Source organism: Lactuca saligna, chromosome 4 (assembly GCF_052625555.1).
Source record: "Lactuca saligna cultivar CGN05327 chromosome 4, ASM5262555v1, whole genome shotgun sequence".
Lineage (NCBI taxonomy): Eukaryota > Viridiplantae > Streptophyta > Magnoliopsida > Asterales > Asteraceae > Lactuca > Lactuca saligna.
The window spans coordinates 209,087,074-209,114,111 of record NC_136420.1 but is presented as its reverse complement, the minus strand read 5'-3'; the positions used below and the strand labels follow the sequence as shown (position 1 = coordinate 209,114,111).

General features: G+C 35.9%; 1 protein-coding gene across 1 annotated transcript; it reads left to right on the top strand.

The window, feature by feature from the left end:
- The first annotated feature begins 9,918 nt into the window (after positions 1–9,918).
- LOC145043299 (uncharacterized) lies at positions 9,919–11,042 on the top strand. Its single transcript, XM_078991903.1, has one exon. It carries the CDS (start codon positions 9,976–9,978, stop codon positions 10,882–10,884), a length of 909 nt encoding a protein of 302 aa, XP_078848029.1. The 5' UTR covers positions 9,919–9,975; the 3' UTR covers positions 10,885–11,042.
- Positions 11,043–27,038: the final 15,996 nt, after the last annotated feature.

The following is a 27,038-nucleotide window of genomic DNA, read 5'->3' as shown; positions in this document are numbered from 1 at the left end:
CCAACTTCCGAGCAACACCGAACCCAATCCAAGAATGGAGAATGTAAGTGTAATAACCTCCAGCAGTGAAGGAAAATTTACAGAAGCACTAAGGATCTCCAAGAAGAAGGAAGAAAAGGTAGAAGAATTGGAGCCAGCAAAACCCGAACCGACTCGCCGAGTCCCTCCATTGGACTCGATGAGTCCATGCGAAATTGAAACACTTGTCAGTTCTTCGAAACCTTATAAGCCTCCGCTGCCATACCCAATCAAAGCCATGCCTGCAGAAAAAGTAGAAGCATACAGAACCTTCATGAATCATGTTAACACTCTACAAGTTAATGTGCCATTTGTGGAAACAATACTCCAAACACCTAAATACTTCAACTTGCTTAAGGGCCTTTTTGCTGCGAGGAAGGATTTGGTTGAAGTCGCAGAAGTATTGATGAGTGAGCTACCTGAAAAGAAGGGTGATCCAGGAAATATTGTGCTTCCGTGCCAATTTGGTAATGAGGTCTTCACCCGAGCATTAGCTAACTCAGGGGCAAGCATCAATATGATGCCTTTTTCATTCTTTAAGAAATTGAATTTACCAGAACCAAAACCGGTGAATATGAAGATCCATTGGCGGACAAGACAATAATTCATCCACAAATCGTTTGTGAAGATCTCCTTATAAAAGTTGACAAGTTTATTTTCCCAGTAGACTTCGTGGTTGTTGATATGGAAGAAGACCCCGAAATTCCAATTATTTTGGGGAGATCCTTCTTGAACACCGCGTGTGCTTTAATTGATATATGTGAGTCTACATTGACATTAAGAGTGGGTGATGAGGCTGTGACGTTTAAAGCTATTCCAGAAATCAAGCAAGAAGAGGAAAAGATTGAAGAAGTCTCAATGATCCAATTGGATGATGAGATATTAGAAAAAGAGCGTGCACGTTTGATAAAAGAGGATCCAAACAAGTTTGTGATACACTCAGAAGAAGGAGGAGATGTTAACAAGGACTTGGATGAATTAGAAAAGCTACTGGAAGGAGCCCACTCAGCAAAAACCCAAGAATTGATGGAATTCGTTCCGACTCGCCGAGTCACTTTAATGGACTCGACGAGTCCAAACGACTTGGGCAAACACTTGGCCGACTTAGATCTGCTTGTTACTAGTTCTTCACATACCTTGGATTTCGATAATATACAAGATTCTTTAGAAGAACAAACAGCAGAAGGAGGAAAGGGAAGGAAAGTTCAATACGCCGATGTAGCATGTCTTGATACGGTTCATTTCGAGGATGGGTTAAGCACTGGAAAGGACAAAGAGATAAAGGAAAGGAGGGAGGAAGCTGATCACCTATTCACTACTAAACGTAAAGCACGGACCATCATGAAATGTGAAGTAATTAAATTTAAAGAGAAGGAGATTCAAGAGAAGGTGAAAAAGAAGGGGGTAAAGAAGAAAAAGAGGAAAAGGGAAGCCCAAGCAGCTGAGGATGAGGCTGTGAAAAGGAAAAGAGATGCATTAAAAAGGGCTTACAAGAAAAAGATCCACGCTTACAAGACCAAGTACAAATCACAAAAAGTTAGGCGTGCGTTCCCGATGCTCGGAGATGACGAAACGTAGATGGGAAGGAGTCTAGCTAATGACTCCTTAAAAAGAAGCGCTTGGCGGGAGGCAACCCGTTATATAGAGTTTGCTTTCTTTTACTTTTTAGTTCTTTTTATTTTTATTTTTTTATTTTTGCCCTTCGTTTTTAGAATCTTAATCTTCCAAATCATCGGACATGTTTGCTTGAGAGTGTGCATAGGTTAAGTGTGGGGTGAAATGATTTATAATAAATAGCAAAAATTTTGAAAATTATGCATTTTTTTAGCGACTCGCCGAGTTGACCACGACTCGACGAGTCCATATGGATTTCAGAAGAAAAACATTACTTCGCGACCAGGCTCGCCGAGTCTGACCACGACTCGACGAGTCGGTATTATTTACAGAAAAAAATTAATTTCGAAATTACTTTTACAACCGGTAACTAGGGTTTTAACCCTAAGAAACAATTTTCACAAACACACTCGCCGGGTGCAGTCATCCTCACTTTCTCTCAAGCATTCATCTTTGTTTTTCAAGTTTCCTTCAAATTTCTCAAGCCCAATCTCAAAAGGTAACAAATTTCTTCTTGTTTTCTGTTAAGAACATGATTATAAGGCCATCTATGGTAGCAATTGCATGAAAAACCCGTTTTTGAAAAGTACTAAATTTATAGGGTTTTGATTTTTCATGAATTATGTTGTTTTGAATGCTTATTCTGGCCTTAATACCTTAATAGTAAGTGCTTAGACAAAACCCTTGACAAAATTTCCAGGTTTTATGGTTTAATCTTCATCGACCCATCGACTGACTCGTGCAGTTCGCGCGACTCGTCGAGTCGGACCTGGACTCGACGAGTCCAGTCGAGTAACATATAGCAGAATTTTTTTTAATTATATTCTGTGTTTTCTAGGTTTTGTGTATTTTTTTGCAGAAATCATGTTTTGAAGGGGACAAAGTTCCATAGGCAACCAAGGGGATTTTCCATGGCTAAACTTTCCACAAATCGAGTCTGCTTCGACAATGCGGAAATGGAAGAAGAAGCTGGCTGATATCAAGAAGAAGGAGGTTTATGTAACCAACCGGATAGATTGGGAGTGGCTGCAAAATGTTCGATATGAGGAGGAATTAGCTCCTTACCTTTTGAAGGAGTTTCACCATGAAGGCGAAACAATGGTCTGTGATGGGTGGAGCCAGGTCTTCCGTATTCAAGAGCCGGTTTATTTGGAGCTTTGTTTGGAGTTCTTCTCCACGGTATCTTTCACTGGAGGAGTGGATGTTTATCACCCAGCCAGCTTTAGTTTTTGTCTTGGGGGCGAGTTTCATCAATGCTCTGTGGTGGATCTTGCCTGTCGATTAGGGATCTACGATCAGCCCTTGGTTTCAACAAACATCTTTTGGGACTTTTGGCACAAACCCATATGGTGTTTCCCGAGGGATTTATGAGTACGGGCTGGTGGAATACTATTGGTAACAAAGTCTATATCCCAAAGTCTGCACAGGAAGGGAGCATTCGATCCCCAACACACCGCCTCATACACCGCCTTATTTCATCTACCATCAATCAAAGAAAAGATGATGACAAGGTTTCCAACCTCGACATCTTCTATTTATGGAGCATCATTACACCCGGCATCTTTTGCAACATTCCTTGGTGTTTAGCTTCATATCTCTCGGAGGGTGCGGTCAAGGATCGCAAAACTTCCCGAATTAATGGTGGGATGTTTGTCACCCGGTTGGCCTTCGGGTTGATGAACCGCGGTGCATGGAACTTCATGACATTGATCCCTACACCACCGTTCAATCCAATTCTTTTCCGGAGAGCGAGGATTATTGAAGATTATGGAGGTGGCCATTATGCCATCCCGAATGATGACTCCGTTGTTGGTCCCGAAGCACCGGGAAGGAGGGTAAGATCAAGAAGAGAGCGGGATGTGGAGGACGAGCCGCCGGTGATTCCGGTTGAGAATGAAGACGTACCAACGGATTGGTACAATGTGGAGATGAGGCGGCTACAGGATCAAATGGCACGGGGTTTGAATTTTAGCAACCAATCTCATATCCGACTTTTTGACCACTTCAACATCCCACATATTGATGGTGGAAATTATCCATTTATTCCGTCATGGGATGAGGTGATTGGTGCGAGAAGAAGTGGTGCAGGGGGAAGTGGAGCAGCCGATGATGATGATGAGGAAGAAGATTGATTTGTGTTTCATCAAACAATTTTTATTTTCTGTTTTTTTTTATTATTATTTGGTGTGTATGACTTCTTCAAGACTTTATTGTGTTTAATGATTGTATGCATTAGTTATTTTTCAGGATTGGATTCGGATTGCTTGCTTAGGAAGCGTTTAGAGTTATAGCGAACGGGTGTTATAACAAGTGAAAGCGAGTCAAGGAAGCGGAACGTTAACGTCAAAGTGTCGAGTCCGGTCCCTAGGGGTATTAGCAATTAAGTCCAAACGTGAGGAAGAGTTAGAGAAGTTTTTAGAGGCTGACACAGTTGCAAAATGCCAATTTTTTTCGTTCAGTGGCCTACTCGTCGAGTGCACTTAACTGACTCGACGAGTCGCCTTGTATTTCCACATATTCTGAGAAGGCCGCGCTGGTACTCGACGAGTCCACCATATGACTCGACGAGTCCGTCATTTTTATACCAAAGGACTGCTGATTTGATGTTGCTAAGTGTACCACTTGCTCACTTATTTTTCTATATCAATTCCTGAAGATCTTACACTGATTTCCGCGTATTTGGAGCGACCCACACGAGACGAGACACCCAAGGCATGGATGAGATGTTACCATGTCTAAAGTCACTTGAAGTTGGAGCTAATATGGAAGTGATCAACCTATCCACTGCTATCCCAGGGGAGTTTGTTCCAATTCCCTCTTTAGTTTCTTTTTATGTTTTTATGCATAATATGCAATGAGGACATTGCATAAATTAAGTATGGGGTAGGGGGTTGGTTACATAATAGACCATTTAGAGTCAATTAGAGTCAATTTTAAAAAAAAAAAATTGCATACCAAAAGTATTACTTAGGACTTAATTAGAAAATTTTGGTAAAAAATTAGGATTCCATGTTAGAATTGTATTTGATAATTGCATGAAGACCCAAATGTTTAGTTGAGCCTATATACGTTCTAGTGCATTTGTGGCTTCCTTATTCCAGTGAAATCATGGGACAAAAACACGACCTTGCTCAGCCTGAGGGATGCAATATGTTTGGCAGCCTAAACCTGAAATGTATCCAGGAAAATTTTTATCGTTAGCCAATAAAGGTTGAGATTGAGCGCCCCTGCTTAAGCATGTAGGGATTTGAGTGACAAAAGTGAGATATACATGTAAAAAAAAGAGAGAGAATTACTAGAAAAGTTGTAAGAATTTTGGAGCAAATGAAGTGAAGATCTAAAGATCAAAATTCCAAGAAATCCAAAAAATTGAAGATACGAAAAATAAATCAATACAAGGTGGTGACTTCAAAGATATCAAAGATCAAATTATCAAGGAAGTGAAGAATTCCAAAAGAGCTCCATAGTGGCATCGAAAAGTTGTAATTCTAGAATATGTATGCTTGGGTTGCTCAATTAAAAATACCTTGAGGGTAAAGAGGTTTTCTGAGGATGGATTCGGAGGGTTACATAAAATGAGCATAGTTCGGGGTGAGTGGGCGAATGTTTATGAGGATTGTGAGTATTTGGAGTATGGGGGATTCTTTAGGAAAAATTTTAGACACAAATGCATGCGTTGCGGTCTTGGCATAATGGTTGGGTTAGATTGGAGTTGTCATACATAATTCTAATGTGTTAAAATTCAGTTTTGCTTGGGGGCAAGCAAAAGTCAAGTGTGGGGTATTTTGATATGTGCATATTTAGTGTGTATTAAGTATAGTTTTTTATTCATATATTAGCTAAATTATCGCATATTATGGACAAAAGGTACTTAAAAGTGTTAAATTATGTTTTTCAGTCCAAAGATGAAGCTCGGAAGCAAAAGGAAGCAAGAGAAGCGGTTAGGAGCTCAAGAATGGAATGAAGAAGAAAAACACGAAAAATGGCACCTACTCGGCGAGTCAGATAGCCTACTCGACGAGTCCGATTGAAGAATCAGAAAGATAATGACTCGGAATTCCTGATAGTTATCGCAATACGGGGAATGTGAGAGCGACTCGACGAGTCACCACTTGACTCGACGAGTCGATTCGCTTATTTAAAGATAACTCCACAGATCGATTAGAGAGTTCTAGGACGATTCAGAAGTGCTTTGCTGCGATTAAGAAGCCAGAAAAACCCTAGAAGTCGACGAAGAAAGCTAGAATTCAATTCCGGGGAGTAATTAAGGCACAATTTCATCATTCCACTTATTCTTTTGTTTTATCATTATGATTAAGCAACTTGACTTTGTTTGTTTGTTGTTATTTACTTTAATTATGAACTAAAACCTTTAGGCTTCTGTTTGGGGATACAAAGTTAACAATATGGTTTGATTGATTGGTAGGATTAATTCCAAGTTGGTGAATTTTTGTTATTTTAGCTTGCTAAAGAACCTTGTGTGTGAATAATAATTAATTTTCTGTTAATAGGAAGATAATTGATTAGCATGAACATCTATTGATTATCAACCTCATATGATATGTGACCACTATACTATATGTCTAGGATTAATGAATATGAAACTAGAATTAATAAGAAAATTGAGTAAATTCATGTGCAAGCTTGTAAGATGACCATCAAACAAGAGGTTAATTAAAAATAATAAATTAATTAGCTATTGCAAGTCTAACTTAACCCGAACAATTAATCTAGTAAATATAATTAAATTAAACAATTGGCCACTGTTTGAGTTAGTTTATTTGCTAAGGATTAGGGTAGTGAACATGAACCTAATCACTTGAATCGGTAACCAACGAAAGAATTAATCCATTGCACTATTACCTTGAAATCAACCATAGAGTTAACCAAGTTGAACTAAACAGAAGTTCCTTTCCAATTATTGAATCTAGTTAAGTTGTTATTTTCTAGTCTTAAATTAGTTATAGTTAGTAAGTTTCTAGTCTTGTAAAACTAGAGAAAAACCCCTATTTCTTAATTAACTTAGATAGAATTAGTTTTTAATTTAATTTGTCATTCCCTGTGTTCGATACTCTGCTTATTTAGCTATACCACAATTGATAGGTTCACTGCCTTTTGTGTGTTATTTGATAATTAAAGTAGGTTTAAAACTATGTGAGTTTTACACACATCACTCTTGCATGTGTTATGTGTTTTATGTTTACCGAGCAGGACTCGATGCCGTGCAGTGCCCGATGCCAGGCGGGGCCTGATGAGTATATTGTATGTTAGTTATTTGTATTGTGTTTTATGATTGTTGGGTACCACTCGATGTCGGGCGGGTCCAGAAGGCTAATTTGTACGCTATTTATCTCTATGATTATGGCATATGTTGTATGTTTATATGTTTATACCAGGTGGAGCCCGATGCTAAGGGGTTCTGATGATTGACAGATTTGTTTACCGAGCGGGGCTCAATATCAGGCGTGGCATGATGTCGGGCGGGGCCCGATGCCGAACAGGGTCCGATGTCGTACGGGGACCGATGAGGGGCGGGGCCCATTATGTGTTTTTATGTATGTATGGTATGATGTATCTTGGGGAACTCACTAAGCTTTGTGCTTATGGTTTTCAGTTTATGTTTCAGGTACTTCGGTTTTGTAATGGAAGAGGTCGGGATGATTGTAGAGCATACACCACATATTTCCGCATTCTGTGATTTACTTTGATCTGACGATGTTTTGATAACTTTCAATTAACTTAGTTTTATGGAAATGATATGTATTAACGATTTATGAATCGTAAAACTAAAATTTTATGTCATTATAAATTGGGACATTTCATGGAGTGTGCCCTAAACATAGGGATGTAAAGAGAAAGAGAAGTTGGTGGTAGCCATTTTAGACAACGATGGTGACTGAGAGTGACGGTGCAAATTATGGTGGTAATGGATGTATTTGTGTGACAGTGGTTGTCCAAGTTCTATCGGCGGATATAGGGGTGATACGATGGTGTTGTAAGTGAGGTGTAGGTGACAACCAAAAGTGGCGGTCGATGGTGGCGCCTGATGAGGCCATATGTGTTCCAGATTAGAGTTTTAGTGAGAATTTGAGGTTAATGAATTTTTGGAGGCACGATATAATGTTTTTTTGTTTGTTTGTTTGTTTGTTTGTTTGTTTGTTTGTTTTGTTTTTTTTTCCGCTTAAAATGAGGTAGGTGCTAAATTTTAGTACACATCTAACCCAATCCAGGTATTGTATATTTAGGCTATCCGGATTGTGAGTTTTATGTACGTTGTGGTGTGAACACCACCCCTAGGATGACATGGTGTGTGTGGTTTTGGTTTGGATGTGGTTCAAACCACAATTGATAACGTTTCTCTTTGCCTATCTGTCTCTTCTCATCTCTCAATCTCTTAAATTTACCACATAAAATATACAATACAAATATAGTAAGGTGACATGGAATGCTTAGGTTGCGTTTAATTACAGAAAAGCAGTTTCATTTTCTGTTTTCGTTTTCCCTTTTCAGTTTTCGGTTTTTATTGGAAAATTTAGAAAACACGTTTGGTTAAAACTTATTTATTTTTCATTTTCAGTTTTAAAAAATTAGAAAACGTGTTTAAATGTGTATTTTTCTATCGGTTTTCATTTTTAGAAAATATTAGCGGTGGTAGGGTGGGACGGGGACGATGGCGGTAGCGGGGGGGTAGTGATGGTGTTGATGATGGCGATAGTGGTGGTGGTCGTGGCGGTGGCAGCGGGGTGGTGGAGGTGGTGGTAATGACAAACGTTGATTGTGGCGGCGAAAATTATGTTAATGGTGGTGATAGCGACGGTGGTGGTGCTTGTTATGGAGTAGTGGTGGTGATGATGGGGTAGTTGTGGTGGTGATGGTGATGGTGATGGTAGGTCAGTGATTGTGGTATTGGTGTTGGGGGTATGTGTGTGTGTGGGGGGTGGTGTGGGTGTGGGTGTGAGTTTGTGTGTGTGTGTGTGTGTGTTTGTGGGTGTGGGTGTGTTTGTGGGTGTGAGTTTGTGTGTGTGTGTGTGTGTTTTTGTGGGTGTGGGTGTGAATGTGTGGGTGTGGGTGTGTGTGGGTGTATGTATCTATGTGTGTTTGTAGGGTTGGTGTGTATGTGTGTGTGTGTGTGTTTGTAGGGATTGGTGTATGTGTGTGTGTGGGGGGGGGGGGGGGGGGGGGTGTTTACGGGTATGTGTGTGTTTGTAGGGGTTGGTGTGTGTGTGTTTGTAGAGGTGGGGGTGGGGTTGGGCTTAGGCTTAGGAGTGAGTGTAAGTAGGCAGAGGTTTGGTGGGTTGGGGTATTAAGATGAGGGTAAGTAAAAGTGGATGGGGTGAGAGTGGGTGTTTATATTTTAGGAAAATTTTGAAATTAGAAAAATATGGAAAACAATGATTATCAGTTTTCCAAAAATTTCAAACTTCTTTGTAATTTTAGAAAACAAAAAATTTTCATTTTCCTTAAAAAAATTTAAAAAAATAGATAAACTAAACGCATTTTTAAAATTCTTATTTTTTTTGAAAATTTTTTCCAAAAAAAAGATCAATTTTTCTACAACTAAACTCATCCTTAACATTTTCTAAGTTTAGAAAACCAGGTGATGACGTGATAAATATTTTAGAGCGACTCCATCGTGAATATTCCTGATAGCCGTTGGTATTAAATATAAACCGCCAATTATTATTATTTAAAAGTTAATATACACATGCTCATTTAAAACAAAATCAAACAGATATTTCATATTCCTATATACTCTATATTAACAAGAGTTGTTAGAAGTGACAAAGTTTTCTCACATATATAAAGATGCACTAAATGACAATGGGAGTCAATTCTTTTATTTTCTGTATGTCTTGATATAAGAATCCTGTTATTTTTTGGTTAAATATAAGATATAAAAATATTTCTAACCCATCATTTTTTATTATTTATATTTAACTTTTTGTATTTTAATAATCCATTTAATAAAAAATACATATTACTTTCACGTTTTATGTTTGTCAAATTTCTCCATGTTTGTCGACTTGTCTTTAATCTAATTCTAATATTGTCAGCTTCTAGGGCCCCGAAATACATAAAATAGTAAATGAAATTTCTTCCCTCAGCAGTTAACAATGACTTACACGAGTAGTAGTATTCAACTATTCATACTCACACAAACCGACGAACGTTGTTCCAGAAGGAAGCGCCAGACGGCAACTTATACCTACCGTTTCGAGTCAACTTTATCTGGCTGACCCCTACCCCCACCTCCGCCTTCCACCCTCCTTCCTCCACCTTCGTCTTTCTATAAACTCCCACCCCCTCCCCATAACTCAAGCGTTCTCAAACCAGAGAAACGACATGGAGGTTATTCTACCCCTCAGTCCGACAAAGGACTTCGACTTCAATTCTTCAGCATACCCTAGCGCACCTTCGACTCCAAGACTTCTCGGCGACTGCTACTTCAGTGCTCCGAACAGCCCTACACGAGTCACCGAGTTACACCGTGAGTTTGATGAGCTCTTGGTTTCCGATGGCGCACAACGATACAATTCTCTTGCAACTGTTCCTTTCGCATGGGAAGAAAGGCCTGGCGTTCCAAAGTCATTCATTAACGTATTTGAAAGTGATTTTGCGTTTGATGTGAGTGGGGAACTGTATAGGGATTCTTCAGCCACGGCTGAAGATCTATTCGACGGTGGCGTCATCAAGTCTATGGATCCACCGCCACCTGTTCGTGAAATTAAGAACAGAGAGATTAAAACGTCGAGGGGAAGAGAGAGAAGCTCGTCTGGTTTAGTGTCATCAAGAAGTAGAAGAACAAGATCGCTTCCTCCGGTTAGAGGACTAGAACAACCACCGGTGAGACCTACGTCGACGGATTCAACTTCCACCACTCTTTCCGCTTCTGGGTCTGGAAAAGGGTCGAAAAAATGGAGCTTTAAGGATCTTTTCTTGTTCAGAAGTGCTTCAGATGGTCGAGCCATGGATAGAGACCCTTTGAAGAAATACTCGGCTACCTTCAGGAAACATGATGAAGATCTTAGAAACTCGAGCATACGATCCGACAAGTCCGGGTCTGGATCCGGGTCGACCAGAAGAGGACGTGTTTCGGCTCACGAGTTGCATTACACGGTCAACCGAGCTGTTTCGAATGACATGAAGAAGAAAACGTTCTTGCCTTACAAGCAAGGTATTCTGGGAAGATTAGCGTTTAATCCAACAGTTCATGCACTCTCAAATGGATTCGGGGTTTCTAATAGAGATTAAGTAATATGTTCAAGTAAATCTTGATCTTTTTTTGTTTTTATAGGATTAATGAATGAATTTGTTTGTTGTATAAAGAGAACTGTGTTCCTAGATGTTTTAGACATCATGTAATCATGAAAAAAATGTTCATATTCAACCAAAACTTTATATTCTTTTAATTTCAGATGCTTAATCTGTTCATGAGATGAAAGGGTAACACCACAAGGTTTCTTTGTTTCTGCTCAAAGATCAAGTAGCCACCTTGGAATTGGAAAAATCAGCTTTAAGTATCTGTAATAGATTAACCTCAATCAATCTTTGGATATGAATAATCTAAGAAAACAAAATATCCACACACAAGTTGTTGATGATCTCACCAAATATGAAAAAGGAAGTCAAAACTGATTGCATCATCATATTCGTCACGTTTATAATTAAAACAATAAACCCAACAACCATTCATGATAAGGATGAAAAAAATACATAAAAAAACAACCATAGAATCGTACACATAAAAGAGAATATGCATGTTTGATCCTTCAACTTTGTCTCACTCGTGGTAGTACCTTACTACGCAAAATGCAATTAAATGACCGTTATGCCCTTGATACATATGATAGTATATGCAAGTGAATCAATAAACCCAATAACCACTTGTTAACTAACGGGCCGCCGTCAATTGGGCGAAAAGTCATGTATCAAATAAGACAAGTAATTAATTGAGATGAATAGTAAACATCATGTGATTGAAGGGAGAGTGAAGGCTTTGGTCAACCTAAAGGTGCCATGAGAGAGCTTGGTGTAGTTGTAAATAAGCCATGCACATACATGAACAAGAGGGGGGAAGGGTGCTAGTAGATAAGACAACTAATTAATTGCCATTGATAATAAACATCGCGTGGTTTAACTGAAAATGAATCCCTTGGTCAAGTTAAAGGTATTGAAATACATACTTACGAATAATCATATTTTGGAATAAATCAAACTCTTATTTTTATCTTTTGATCTTTGGCTATTTTCTAGCTGTAGGAGTAGTTTTTCCACGTGTTAAAAGATTGCTGCGGGCTAATATCAACGGGATAACCAATTGGTATTCCGTTGGAGAAGGGTGTTAACGATAGATTTTTGAACGGAAGTTAGTTTATTGTATATTGGCTCTTGGGTAAATGGCAACGATAGATTTCCGACGTAAAGGTTTGTCAAAAAAGTACCGCTGGAATACTGACGAATATCACAAGCGGAATATTGACCGAAGTGTGTTTGACTGGGTTTGACTATTTTACCAAAGAATTTCAACAAAACTTTTTACTCACGGAAAGTCAGTAGGTAATTTGATTTTTATTAAAGAAAATAAAATCTTTAAAGTTCCATTTTTTTTTTTGTCGATGTGTAGAAAATTCCAATACAAAGCCAATGATAATTATAATATTCAAACACAAACCTAATTAAATATTACTATAAAAATAAGGGTTAACATCGTATAATACTATTTATTCGTTTTTTTATAAGCCAAGTACCGTATCAACTACGGTTGACACCAAAATAATTATCAGTATCTTACCAAGTATATTTGATAGTAATATGTTTGCCACTCAACTAGTTTAGTTAGTACAAATTAGTAATGATATATAGCAATTATTTTAATTTTTTATTGTAAGATTGAAATATTAACAAAGAAATTGAGTAATTTTGATGTCTAGTAGATAATTTAGTTATTTTTTTTTTTTTTTTAATTTACTAAAGAGTTCTACTAAACTAATTAATTTGACGTTTGAATTTTGCAAATGAACATAGTAATAACTATTTATTAATGTGACCAAATGACTTGTATCATGTTCTTAAGACTATAAACACTAAACACAATTGACAATTGAAATAATAGAGCCGAAGTTAAACTGTGTATAACAAACATGTGTACCATTCATACATTTGATTTGATATGATCCTTCATTGTACATCCAATCTATATATAGTCTCAAAGGACATTCATTGTCTTCATGCCTCTTTTTACATCTTGCCATAATTTTGGTCCCCTCACTTTTAAAAGTATATCTCATAACCATGTGCCACTACGTAATTTGTGAAAAAAATTTAAGCTGTGTAGGGACTCAAAACGTTACTACCTCCTTAAACTCTTCATCACTTCTCCAATCATTGGTATGATACAATTGTGCTTTGATTTCATCATCCACGCTTTAATTTTACCAATTTTCATAACTAAGTAAAATATTCAAGAAGATGTCCTTACATTTATCAATTGTAGTCACAACCTCTTGCTCTAGTTCATGGTCCATGTAAATCTTATGAAACTCAGAATCCATCTTGTTCAATCCAAAAAGGCTTGTGTATACCAATAAATGGGTCGTTTTATGTGACATCCCCAAAATCACGGCTAGAAAAGATCGGTTTCATTTATGTTTTTTAAAATAATTTATGAGTAAATCCATTGATTTAAAAGAATTACGGAATTTGTTTCCAAACAAAATATGATAAAATAATATTTATCAAAGCATTTAGTAAAGAAATGTATTTTCATTAGATAATCAAAACTCGGGATGTCATGTTTCGATACACACACAAAAGCATAAACGACATATTATAAGGCTTACAACAGTTATATACTACTACAGGCCTATAAACAAAATGACTTGATGATTCATCCATCTTATGCCCCCGCGCCATTATCTGTAATGCAAATAAGACTGAGTGGGTCAGGCTTGGGAGCCAGGTGAGCATATAGGATTTTCAACCCACAATAATAATTATATTTAATTTCACCAACCAACAATAACCCGATTACTCATTCCCGTCGTCCTCACTTTACGTACCTAAAACAATATCTATTATCAGGGACGTAATTCATCAGGATGGACACTACTGTCAAGGGGTTTCCTCAGTAATGAATGTCCTAAGGCAACCATGAGGGGGATAGAGTACACCGGTGAACACATCGTTCACAACAACTACAAGTTATGAACCTGACAGCGTTCCACTGCACAGGCTAGAAATAGTTTGTGGTTGTCATCCATACTCCTCTAGATGACTAGATTAACAACATCAACATTAAGGCCTCTAATCATTTTATTTCATCACACATCCACTATCTACCCATCTTCTTGTTGGATTAGTGTCTAAGGTCATAACTATTTTGGTATGTACTTGACCCGATGGTGCATGGTCCTTTTGGGTTGCCTTCACCAAAACAACTTGATTGGAGAAATAAATAAAGAGAGAGAGGTTATTATGATTTATTAATATGTTATAAGAATAATATATTAAAGAAGAAATCATATTTGTTTAATTAATATTGGTCAATAATTAATTAAGAATTAATTTTGTGATCAAGTGTAATTAATTAAACTAGAGGGGCTGATTTGTAATTATGTGATAGTTACAAAATAAAGTAAGGATTATCTTATTATTAGGTTGGACAAATTTAAGGTGATAAGGCCTTAGAATTCGACTATGATAAGGATTCAAGGATTATCTTATGGGTTGCTTTGTGGATAAGCAACTAGATAAGGATAATGACTGAAACCCTATCTCTACACCTATATAAAGACCCTAAGGCTCATGAATTCGTGTATCCCTTCCCAAGAAGTCCTAAGGACGAATTCTAACCTCTCTCCTCTCTCTTTATACCTTCTCCATTTGCTCTTGGTGTTTGTAAGCCATTAGAGGAGTGACACTTGTGACTCTAAGTATTCCAAAGTCAAATCAAGGAGATTTGGGATTGTTATTGCTACATAACAATCAAGGTAATATCTTAAACCTAATTATATGTTAATATCGATTTCCATATGCTAGAATTAGGGTTTATAGTCTTGGATTCAAAGCATGTACAATAGAGAAACCTAGATCCAAGCATTAGGGTTTGTATGAGCACATAGGATGTCTTATGACCAAAACCCATCAGTGGTATCCGAGCCTAGCTTGGTTTCAATTGTATTGATGCATTACATGTTCAAAAAATTTGTTTTTTGGTTTTCTAGAGGCTGGACTCGCCGAGTCCATAGCTGAACTCGCCGAGTCCAGGGTGACTCGACGAGTCCAGGCTTTACTCGACGAGTCAACTCGTCAGATAATGCTTATCTCGGGATTTCTTGCTGTTTTTGCTTATGGATAGTTACCTTATCATATTAGATCAATATTAATCCAATTATATGATATATTTGACTATATTTTTGATCTAATTGAAGATATTTATCAATTAATAAGATAATTGTTTCCTTATAAGATAATTGATTAATTATTTTGAGTAAATTGATAAATTGTTTTGCAAGAAATCATTAAATAAATCAAATATGGATAATTGTGTGATTAAATGTTAATTTAAAATTATTTGTTATTTGATCCTTGTTGTTATGAAAAGTTTCATATTTTCCCCTTTAAGTTTTATAGTTTAAATTTGAACCCAAAAGTTTTGAAGTTTTGAAATTTAAATAGTTAAAACCCTAATGTTTTGATAAAGGTTTCAAAACTTGCCCTCAAGTTTTGGAATTTAAATTTTGATTAAAAAGTTTAATTTTGATGTATATTTAAATTCTAACCCTAATGTTTTGAAATGTTTCAAAACTTGCCCTCAAGTTTTGGAATTTAAAAGTTGATTAGAAATGTTAAATTCTAAAACTCTAGTAATGTTTTGAAAAGTTCAATTCACACCCTTATGGTTCTATTAACTAATTAAGGTGTATAATTAAAAGAAGTTTAATAAATCCGTAAAAGTCTAGGTTTACAATTTAATTGAATTAAAAGTATAATTGTTAAATTTGATCACCTAGTATTTTAAAAGTGTAAAATGCACCCTATACTATATATAACATTAAAAGTATAACATTATATATATATATATATATATATATATATATATATATATATATATATATATATATATATATGAGTAAAAGTCAGTATTACCGTTAGTAAGCCTCATTCACGAAGCTGGTCTATAAGGGGTGTTTAAGGAAATTGCCTATAATATGGCGATTGAATGGGTATCCACTGTTACCCACCGCACTCTTGACTAGTGGAGGGTCGTTAGCCGAACGGGTAGGATAGGACGAAACCTTCCATTATAAGTATAATGAAATACAAAGTAACTAAATGTTTTTCAAATTCCCAATCTTAGTTACTTAGGCAAAGTGAATTGATGCAATTCCATGAAATTACACTTTGTGCCCTTGCAAAGACGTTAGTGGAGCGTGTGTGGTTTACCGGCACACTAAATGGTTCCAAGCAAAGGTAGCAAAGGGTGACTCAATGTTTGTCATAGTTCGGTGGAGCGTGTGTGGTTTACCGGCACATCGAATAGGTGATTGTAACATGTGAGGGCACCATGTAACTTTGCATGGTTATTCACACCCGCTTTGTATTCCTCGGCATCCCAGTCACAAACAAGAGGGGCATATCGAGATTTAAACATGTCATTGAAATGATCAATGAATCTCAAAGGATCTAGGATTTTTCATAGATTTAAAACTTAAATTTCTTTTTCGTTTTTCATGGTGGAAATTAGTGAATCGTCATTCACTTACCTTCAAATATTCTGCAACTAGATTACGGCATCCCTCTTCTAGGTTGTAGCGTATTGTGTTGGGTTCTAGCCTTAGTATCTCATTTGGGTGATTTACTAAGGACTCAATCGATCAACTAACTTGAATTTGTTTTCTCCCGTTTTGTAGATGTCAAAGTTCGACAACTATGGTCTTCCCAAAATCCCGTGGAACAAGCATTCCACATGAAGATGATATTCCACGATTCGATCGAGGAACAAGAAATCATGCTTCACTTCCTCCTCCTCCTCCAATTATTCTCCCTAACCCACAAGATTTTAAAATTTAAAGGTTCAATATCACTCAATCCCTTTTGGCAAGTAAACATAAAGAAGGAAAGTCGTTGTGTGCACACGTCTTAGGGATGAAGTCACACATTGATACGTTAAGAATGATGGGATCCGTTGTCGGTGAAGCGATGGCTGTTGATTGGGTTCTACAGTCACTTCCTAACTCGTATAGTGAGTTCGTAAGAGAGTACTATATGATGAACCACAACGTGACCCTTATTGATCTTACCTATATGCTTATTGCTGCTGAATCAGCAATGGTTTGGCGCAATAGAAAAGCAAAGTTGATTGGTGAATCTACCTTCAAGACCTTTATGGATATAGACAGTGGCAATGAAAGACATGCAATGATCGAAAAGTTTGATCATAAGAGAAAGGCGATGTCTGAGGTAGTTCCATGTGTTGTTCCAAAAGAGTCAATTTGCTTTTATTGCCAAGAGAAGGGGCATTGGAGACGAAATTGCCCTATTTACCTAAGAGATCTAAGAGATGGGAGAGTCAAAATCCACTATCTAACTCCGTTAAGTTCCTATTCATTGATTCTTAATACATGATGTGATAAGATTGCATTTGAATGTTTTGAAGGATCGGTGAAAAGAAAGGAAGCTTGATAAGAGAGCAAGATGAATCTAATCACAAGAGATGGATCTTGATCACATGGACTTGAAGATTGGATTTTGAGCTTAGATAGTTATGATAGAGTTGTTAGAAATTTTCCTTTTACATAGTTTTCAATAGATTTTGCATTATAAGGACAAATGTTTTTCCGTTGCTTTTATAAATAAAATGAATTTTGTTTGACTTATTTATTTATTTACTTCCTTGCAATGAAATCGTTATGAAAATTGATGTTTGCATATTTCTACAACGAATGGATATGATTCTTAGTTATGTTATTTATGGAAATGTCGAGAATTTACCAAATAGGGAGAGTTTCTCATCGCCCAAAGTTTCAATTGGACTGAAATTTGGAATCACACAACTTGGTTGCATGATGAATGAGAAATTTCAATATTTGGAAATTAGACAAATTCGTTGACAAAGTGTCAAGTGAAGGACTAGGAGATCGAGTACACAAAGTTGTGTGTTGATCAAGTTCACCATAAGAGTAACAAAGATATTCGTCATGATTTACTAAAGGTTTAGTAAATATGATTATACTTACAAGATTAAGTGTAATTCTGAATTGATTAAAGGGTTTAGATCAATAGTAGAACGAATAAGAAGAATCGAGTAGGCAGAAAAATAAAAGTTTCTCCATTCTAAGACGAAGGGAGAGTAGCTTTTATGCTTTATGATAGGTCTTAATGATTAAGAACTATATCTCAATTGATCCTCTAAGTGAGTCTTAGTACAACTGTATGTTTAAGAAGAGGAATCAAGGATTGAAGAAAGGGTTAAATCAAGAAGTCTATCATACTTCGTTCCAATAACAAGTCTTAAAGTTAAGATTGTGACAATGAGTGAAAAGTATTAAAGGTTTATAACATTCATCAAATGTGGAAAGTTGTGATGTCTTAAATAAGACAAAGACCGACTAGGACCAATTTATGAAGTGTTTTGATAAAAACTACACTAACTCTTGAATATTTTTTTGTCAAGAAATGGTTATTGACAAGAGAATCTTATATATCAAGGAGTCAGTGGGAGTCTTAATGGTCTGGAAAGGTTTAAAGACCAAATCAAATAAACCGTATCGATCATCACTAGCACATGAGTTGAGGTTTACAACCTATCATGTTGACAATATTTTGATTTTGTGTTGTTCCAATTGAGTTAATTATGCATGTGAGTCCTATGAGTTCTCATTTTGAACGCATAAAAGGCAAGGCACCTTAATCAATGAAAGGTACATTGATAGGAAAAGGTGAGTTGCTTAACTACTTGGAAGACGTGGTGGGCAGCTGTGTTACCATAAGGCAAGAAATCAAGATTAAAAGAGTTCGGTCCATATGAGTTTGAATTTGTCGTAAACTTTGGTTTTGACAAATTCACATGGATAGGAACATATACACCATTAAAATCTAAGTGTCATAAGATTTCCTCCTTCATGAAAATGATTGTGAGGAAATGCTTTCACTAAGAAAGATTTTAAGAAGATAGTGATTGTAAAATTGCATTCTCAAATTCGATTATGGTTACGGTATCCCTTTCCATGATTTGAGTTGTGAGGTTTGGCAATTAGTCTTAATTGTTTAGACACACATATGAACTATCAAAGGCAAAGGTGTATAGGTTCAAGGAGCTTTGATAAAGGATTATCAAAGTACTAAGTATTAGAAACATTGACTTAAGAAATTCAATAGGTATTGTTTTCTGAAAGTTAAGATGTTTATGAATACATGTCGAAGCTAGTGGGAGCATAAAAGTTATGATTGTGTGATTATTATGGAAAGTTTTGCAAGTTGGAAATATTAATTATAGAAAACAAGAGTCATTCTTTGCAAAGTTGTAAGGATGGAATAGTTGTTTTGCTATAATTAAGGGAGAGAATATTATGCTTCATTTCAAATCTAAAGGCTTAGGTTGAGAAATGTTAATAAATTTAGTCAAAGGTACACAGTGTGTTCTTAAAATTTCGATTATGATTATGGAATTCCTTTTCACAATTCGAATTTTGAGAACATAGCAAATATAACATTGTGCATCGTGTCCCATACGCTTCGGGTATAGGATCGATTGAAAATGCTTTAATGTTTGACCATTCTAAAATTTTCCAAATGTCTAGCACATTTAGAGGGAAAAGGAACTAGAATCGGTTTTGACTAAAATAATTAAACAAATATCAAAGGACAATCCAAAGTTCGACGAAGATTGGTTGCTTGTGAGTAGTTGGAAGCATGGTATTGGATGGACCATATTGACATTATTATGAATAGATAAGATTCTATTAAGAAATGAGTTGTCATATGGAACATATGGAAGCGTGTCCATACTGGGAAGTAAATATTGAAAATTTTGTTGGATTAATGTCTAAGTCCATAACTATAATTGGTAAGACTTGACCCGACCCGACATGGTCCATTTGGGTTGCATACCATAATGCACTTGGATAGACTATAATGAGAGAAATAAGACACTTATGGTTATTAATATATTATAAGTTCTAGTATATTAATAATAAGAATAATAAGATTATTTAATTAGTATTGATCAAGAATTAATCTAGGATTAATTAAGTGATCGAAAGAAGACTAATTAAATATATGGGTTGATTGTGTAAATCATCCATACTTATATAGTGGGCTAATGCTCCATGGATAATCAAGTTGGGCTAAAACCCATAGGATGGTCCATGGATGCTCCATGGTGTATTTGAACCCATGGATCCAAGGAAATGGAAAGCCATGACAATTAAGGATTTACCCTAATTGTAACACTATATAAAGATCTTATTCTTGACAAAAATCGGCCACTAGAATCACATTAGAAAGTCAAGAAAAGGGCTAGCCGATTTCATGAAGTGTAGAACTCTCTCAAGTTATTCTAAGTGTTTTGATGATTGTGATTCCATTTGAGGCTTCCACACTATTGGGGCTAGGCACTCAAGCTTCATGAAGACTTTCTACATCAAAGAGGTATGTATTCTATCTTGTTACACTCATTGTTTTGTATGCTAGATTAGGATAATACCTTGGATGTTCTTATTTGCATGTATAATAGAGAAAACATAGATCCAAGGTATTTAGGGTTGCATGTACACTTAGGAGTGTTAGAATGCTCAAAACCCAACAGTGGTATCAGAGCCTAGGCTTGTTTTCTTGTTATACCTACAAAACTGCTTAAAAAATCGAAAGTGTTGCTGTTTGATCATCAGACTCGGCGAGTCCATGCCTAAAAATTGATCAAAATGATCCAACTCGCCGAGTCGGTTCATGCACTCGACGAGTTGGACCCCCAGACAGCATATTTTCGAGGTTTTTGGCTAGAAATGGACTAGGAACATTACCCTAAGTTGTTTTTGAACTTATAAACTTGTTTTTAATGTGGTAATGTTCATGCTAATCCATTTTCAAAGATAATTGTCAATAGATTCATGTTTTGTATTAGTTTAAGGTTTAGACTAATTACATGAGAAAGTTTGATTTGAATTATCTTGTTCTTATGAGTTGCTTGGATTAATAGAAAAGTTAATTGAAATAGTTGTTTTCAATCCATTTTAATCTAAGAGTTGAGTATAAAATGTGTTTGTGTAACTTGTCCTCAAGTTACATGAAGAGTCACATTAAAGACTCATAAAACTCATAAAAGTTGGTAATGGTTACAAAATGAAGAGTCTTGTGTCATTGAATTTTTTTATGACTCCATAACTTATCCTCAAGTTATGGAAGTTCAAGAGTCACTTCATTAAAGAGTAAAAGTGTAACCTTAATTAATTCCATAAGTTATAAAAATAAAGAAAAGTTAATTCTTTTATTAGTTTAAAGTCTTCCATAAGTTATGGAACTTGAAGAGTTTTTTGGATTAAAGCTACTTTAAACACATAAGTTATGGAATTAATTAGTTTTGAATAGTTTCAAAACTTGCCCTCAAGTTTTGGAATTTGAAAAGTTTTCTCTTATGAATACTTTAATTCCAAGTTAGCCCTTAGAATTCTAAAGAGTTTAAAATTCAACACTTATACTATTTATAACATTAATGGTTAATTATTATATATATGTATAAGAACATGTCGTTTTACCGTTAGTAGGCCTCATTCACAAAACCGGTCTATAAGGTGGGTATAAGGTTGTTGCTTATAAAATGGCGACTTAATGGGTGTATACTCTCACCCACCGCTTGCTTGATCGGTGGAGGGTCGTTAGCCGAACGGGTATGACAATGACTTTAAATTCTCATTAAAAGTATAATGATTATTATAAAGTAACTAAATATTTTTATTTAATTCCCAATCTTAGTTACTTTAGGAAAAATGTGAATTTGGTGCTAGTCCATGGAATTCACACTTTGTACCTTACCAAGTCATTGGTGGAGCGTGTGTGGTTAACCGACACACTAACTTGGACTAGTAAGGACCACGAAGGGTGACTTAATGTTTGTCATAGATCAATGGAGCGTGTGTGGTTAACCGGCACATTGATTAGGTGATAATATTAAGGGTACCAAGTGAATTGGTATGGTTATTCACACCTTGTTTTGTGATCCTCGGCATCCCAGTCACAAAATTTGAGAGGGCACACTCGAGATTGAAACATGCCATTGAAAAGTTCAATGAATCTCAAAAGATCTAGGAATTTCAAATCCAATTAAAACCTAATAAATTATTTCGTTTTTCATGGTGGAAATTGGTGAATCGTCATTCGCCTACCTTCAAATATCTTATAGCTTGGATTACGGCATCCCTCTTCCAAGTTATAAAATATTGTGTTGGGTCCTAGCCTTAATATTTCATATTGGGTGTTATATTAAGGACTTTAAATCAACTATGTTGAATATCTCCCAAAACATGTCTGGTTTAGACATTTATGATCTTCCCAAATCTCTTGAAGATGATGTTCCTCAACATCATGCTTCACTTCCTCTATCTCCTCCAATTATTCTCCCTCACCCACAAGTTCTTGAAAAGTTTAAAGTCACTCGAGCCCTATTGGCAAGTAAAGGTCTTGGTGTGGTCACATCTTGGAGATGTAGTCACATATTGACAAGCCGGGAGAGTTGGGTGTCAAAGTCTTGAGAAAGTTGGTGGTTCAACTTCCTCAAAACTTGATGGACATTGACAATAGTGACAATTGAAATCCAGAAAAGCATTCTCTTCCCAATGGAAAGGAACCGGCCATAGTCAACTCGGTTGACCAAATGGTAAAGAGAAAAACTAAGTCTGTGATAGTCCTGTGTACCATTATCAAAGGGTCCATATGTTTATATTGCCAAAGAAAGGGGCATTGGTTGCAAAGCTGCCATAATTTACCTAAGGATGTTAAAGTCAAAAAGTTTGACTCTACTTCAGTTAAAGTCCACTGACTAACTCTATTAAGCTCCTATTTGGAGATTCTTATTATATAATGTGAATGGGTCACATGTTGATGTTTTTAAGAATCAAAAGAAAAGATAGGAAGCTTAAAGAAGTATATGTTGATTCTGATTGCGAAGATGGGTTTCGATCGCATGGTTCGATAATCAGAATTTTGAGCTGTTGCTTAAGAGTTATAATATATTGCTTATGAATAGATAACAACAAGGTTTTCATGTGGATTGTAAGGATAAGTTTTTCCGCAAAGTTTTAAAATAAAAGGAAAAGGGTTTTAATTTTATTTATTTTAAAAAAATATCCTTACAATGGCATCTGTGGAAAATTGTTGCTTATATGTTTCCAGTAATAACAATATTGGAAAGTGGATTTGATTCTTTCATTCGTGGTAGTGTCTGAATTTACCAAATGAAGAAAGTTTTTCATCACCGAAGTTTCAATTGGACAGAAACTTTGAATCATACAAGTTGTATTGTATGATGAATGAGAATTTTCATCTTTGAAAAATTAAGACTAATTCTTTGATCACATGTATATGTGAGTCAATTGAAGGACTGAGGAATTAGGTACACTGGATGTGCACTGGTCAAGGTCCACCACAAAGATTGATTTGTCATGATTTACTAAAGATTAGTAAATATGATTATACTTATAAGGTTAAGTATAATTCTGTAACATTGGAAAGGATACAATGTATGACAAAACAAATGAGAAGAATCAAATTAGGCAGAAAGATAAAAGTTTCTCAAATTTGAAAAGATGGGAGAGTACTTTAGTATCATATTTCATGATCATCTTAATGATTATGAAACCATATCACAAATTCATACTCTAAGGACGTCTTAGTGCATTGTTATGGCTAAGAAGAGAGGTCATGAATTGTTGGATTGGTTAAAATCAAGAAGATGAGTCATATTTCATTCCAAAACAATTCTTAGAGTCTTGCTCCAAGATTGTAACCTTGAGTGACATAAAGTAAGGTTTAAAACACTTATCAAATGTAGTGTGAAATGTTTCTACTCTTGTACATTTGAGATTGGTAAGTTGTGATGTCTTGGATGAGACAAAGACCAACTAAGACCAATTGTGTGAAGTGTTAGTCTTGATAAGAATCCGCATTATCCCTTGAATATTTGTTTTGTCAAGGAATGGTTCTTGACTAGGAAAACTTATATGTCAAGGGGACAGTGGGAGCCTTAAACATCCTGAAAGAGTTTCAAGATTTAATCAAGAGTGAAACCTGTAATTTATCACTAGCACACAACTTAAGGTTTGCAACCTATCGTGTTGACATTATTCTTATTTCTATACCTACTTCAAATAAGTTGGATTTGCATGTGAGTTATCAGAGTTCAACTTGGAAGCATTGGTGGGCCTTGTGCTACCAAGGTGACAAGAAACTAAGATTGAACAAGTTTAATCCATGTAAGGCTGAATTTGTCACTAACCTTCTCTTGTGATCATGGTTTTGACAAATTCACATGGATAGGAACTCATACACTATAAAATCTAAGTGTCATAAGGTTTCTCTCCGATTCATGAAAATGATGGTGAGGAAACGCTTTCACTAAGTAGATTTTACGTAGAAAGCAATTGTGTTATTTGCATTTTTCAAAAGTCGTTAGTGGAGCGCATGTGGTTAACCGGCACACTAACATGGACTTGTGAGAAATGGAAAATGCCTAAGCAATTGAGACTATGATTACGACATCCCTTTTCATAGTTCTGAAAATTGTTTAGACACACATGTGAGCTATCTAAGAAAGGATGTATGAATCTAAATTTCAGAAGTCCAGCAAATTTCTGAAAATATGTTAGAGCTAGTGGGAGCATAAGTGTTATGCTGATAATCATCATGTTAGTGGGAGCATGATTATTATGATTAGTATTGCAAGCTAGCAATGTTAATTATAGAAAACAAAGTTTCAATTCGTGAAGTTTCAGGGGTTGAAAAGTTGTTTTGCTATGATTAAGGGAGAGGAAATTATACTTCATGTCAATTCTAAAGCTTAGATTGAGATTTTAATCATCTTTAGTCAAGAATATATATGAGTTTTGTGTTGGAATGGTTCAACTTGAAGAAATTCTATATATATTGCATTTTCAAAATTTGATTATGATTACGGCATCCCTCTTCATAGTTAAATTTTGAAAACATGGCAAATAAAAAATATTGTAGCAAAAGACTTGTCTAGTATCATGTCTTTATGTCAAACATCATGAATCGTGTCCCATATGCTTCGGATATAGGGTCGATTGCATGTGCTATAATATTCATCCTTTCTAAATTTTCCAAATGCTTAAGGCATTTAGAAAGGGGAAGTCTAGAACTGGATATGACTAAAGTGATTAAGCAATTGTCGAGGACAATCTGAGGTTTGCCAAAGATTGGTTGCTCAGGGACATTTGGAAGTATAGTGTTAATTTTAGCAGGACCATATTGACATTTTCTGAAAAGAAGTAACTCTTGTTCGGAAGTGATATTCAAAATGGGACTATGGAAATGTCTCCATAGGTGAAAGTTATTCAATCTATGTAAGATTAGAAAACCTTAATGCAAGAAGGATGTTCAAAGAAATGTACTTTGAATATGAGACTTCCGTTCCATAGAAGTTGAGCTTCTTTGGAATACTCTGTAATGACTAGTGACAAGGTTTTGGTGACTTTGTGAATAATCATTACAAGAGGAACATTGCATAAAAGTTTAAATTCTAACAGTTTTTTTTTTGGTAAATGATAGGAATCGGGGATTCTCACATTTACAATAAGGATTTGGGATTGTGAAATGAGTATCATTGGAATCATGTTCAATTGATCTACATCACAATGTAAGGATCATAGACAAACATAGTGTGCATACTTGGGGTATGGCATAACTATTGTTTAGAAAAACAAAGTGTACATGCTAGGAGCATAGGACGACTGTTGTTTTTATTCAAGTCTTAAGTTGATTATTTGAAACATTGAATAATGTGTAATCAATATGGTGATAAATAAAAAGTGGTTTTATTTATATTCAAAAGGGTTCTGAGACCATATTAGATTCGATTATTATTGTGTTTCACTTTGCATGTTTTGACTTCCAAAATAGCTAGGTTATTCTTTCTGAATGACTAAGTTATTTAAACACTCCACAGTCGTTCATATGTTGGAAGTAGGTATGAATCAAGACTGTCATGAATCGGGTTTGTAGATGGCTAAATGGGTTTAGTCATGGCAATGGTTGCTACAACATTCATGAGTGCTCATAAGTTATGAGTATTGGAATAAACCCACGCTCACTTGTATCACTTCATGGAATTTATCTCGAGTGATCATGAGACGGTAATATCATATAAATCTTCAAACCTAGAGATATGAGTTGTTACCTATGAGTTGGTTGTGCATTGATTGCACGTAAACGCATCAGTAACTTGATGTTATAAAACGTGCCTTTGTGTACAATTCAACAAGTAGTAGAACAAGCATATGAGTCGAAGTTTATCTGTTCCTTCTAGAAATAGAAGCGATATCTGGGCCCCTCGATGATTTTGTTGTGACCTATGTACCGGCCGGTCAGAACTGAATTGATGTGTTCGATTAAGTTCTTTGTCAAACAAATCGAAAACCGGGAAACAAACTGTTGGACAATAAGTACGACGTTGTTCCATGTATTTGTCCGGCTGATATCATGAGAACAGAGGATTATATGATCCCTTATCTAATGGACAAGTCATTGACAAGGTCAGAGTTCATCTACATGGTCAGAGTTCGACAGAAGCTTTTGAGAGCTACGATTGCCAGTTGGTTCCTGAAGTCATACGCAATAATAGTTTTAGACTTATCCAAGTGGGAGACTGTTGGATTAATGTCTAAGTCCATAACTATAACTGGTCAGACTTGACCCGACCCGGCATGGTCCATTTGGGTTGCATACCATCATGCACTTGGATAGACTATAATGAGAGAAATAAGACACTTATGGTTATTAATATATTATAAGTTCTAGTATATTAATAATAAGAATAATAAGATTATTTAATTAGTATTGATCAAGAATTAATCTAGGATTAATTAAGTGATCAAAAGAAGACTAATTAAATATATGGGTTGATTGTGTAAATCATCCATACTTATATAGTGGGCTAATGCTCCATGGATAATCAAGTTGGGCTAAAACCCATAGGATGGTCCATGGATGGTCCATGGTGTATTTGAACCCATGGATCCAAGGAAATGGAAAGCCATGACAATTAAGGATCTACCCTAATTGTAACACTATATAAAGATCTTATTCTTGACAAAAATCGGCCACTAGAATCACATTAGAAAGTCAAGAAAAGGGCTAGCCGATTTCATGAAGTGTAGAACTCTCTCAAGTTATTC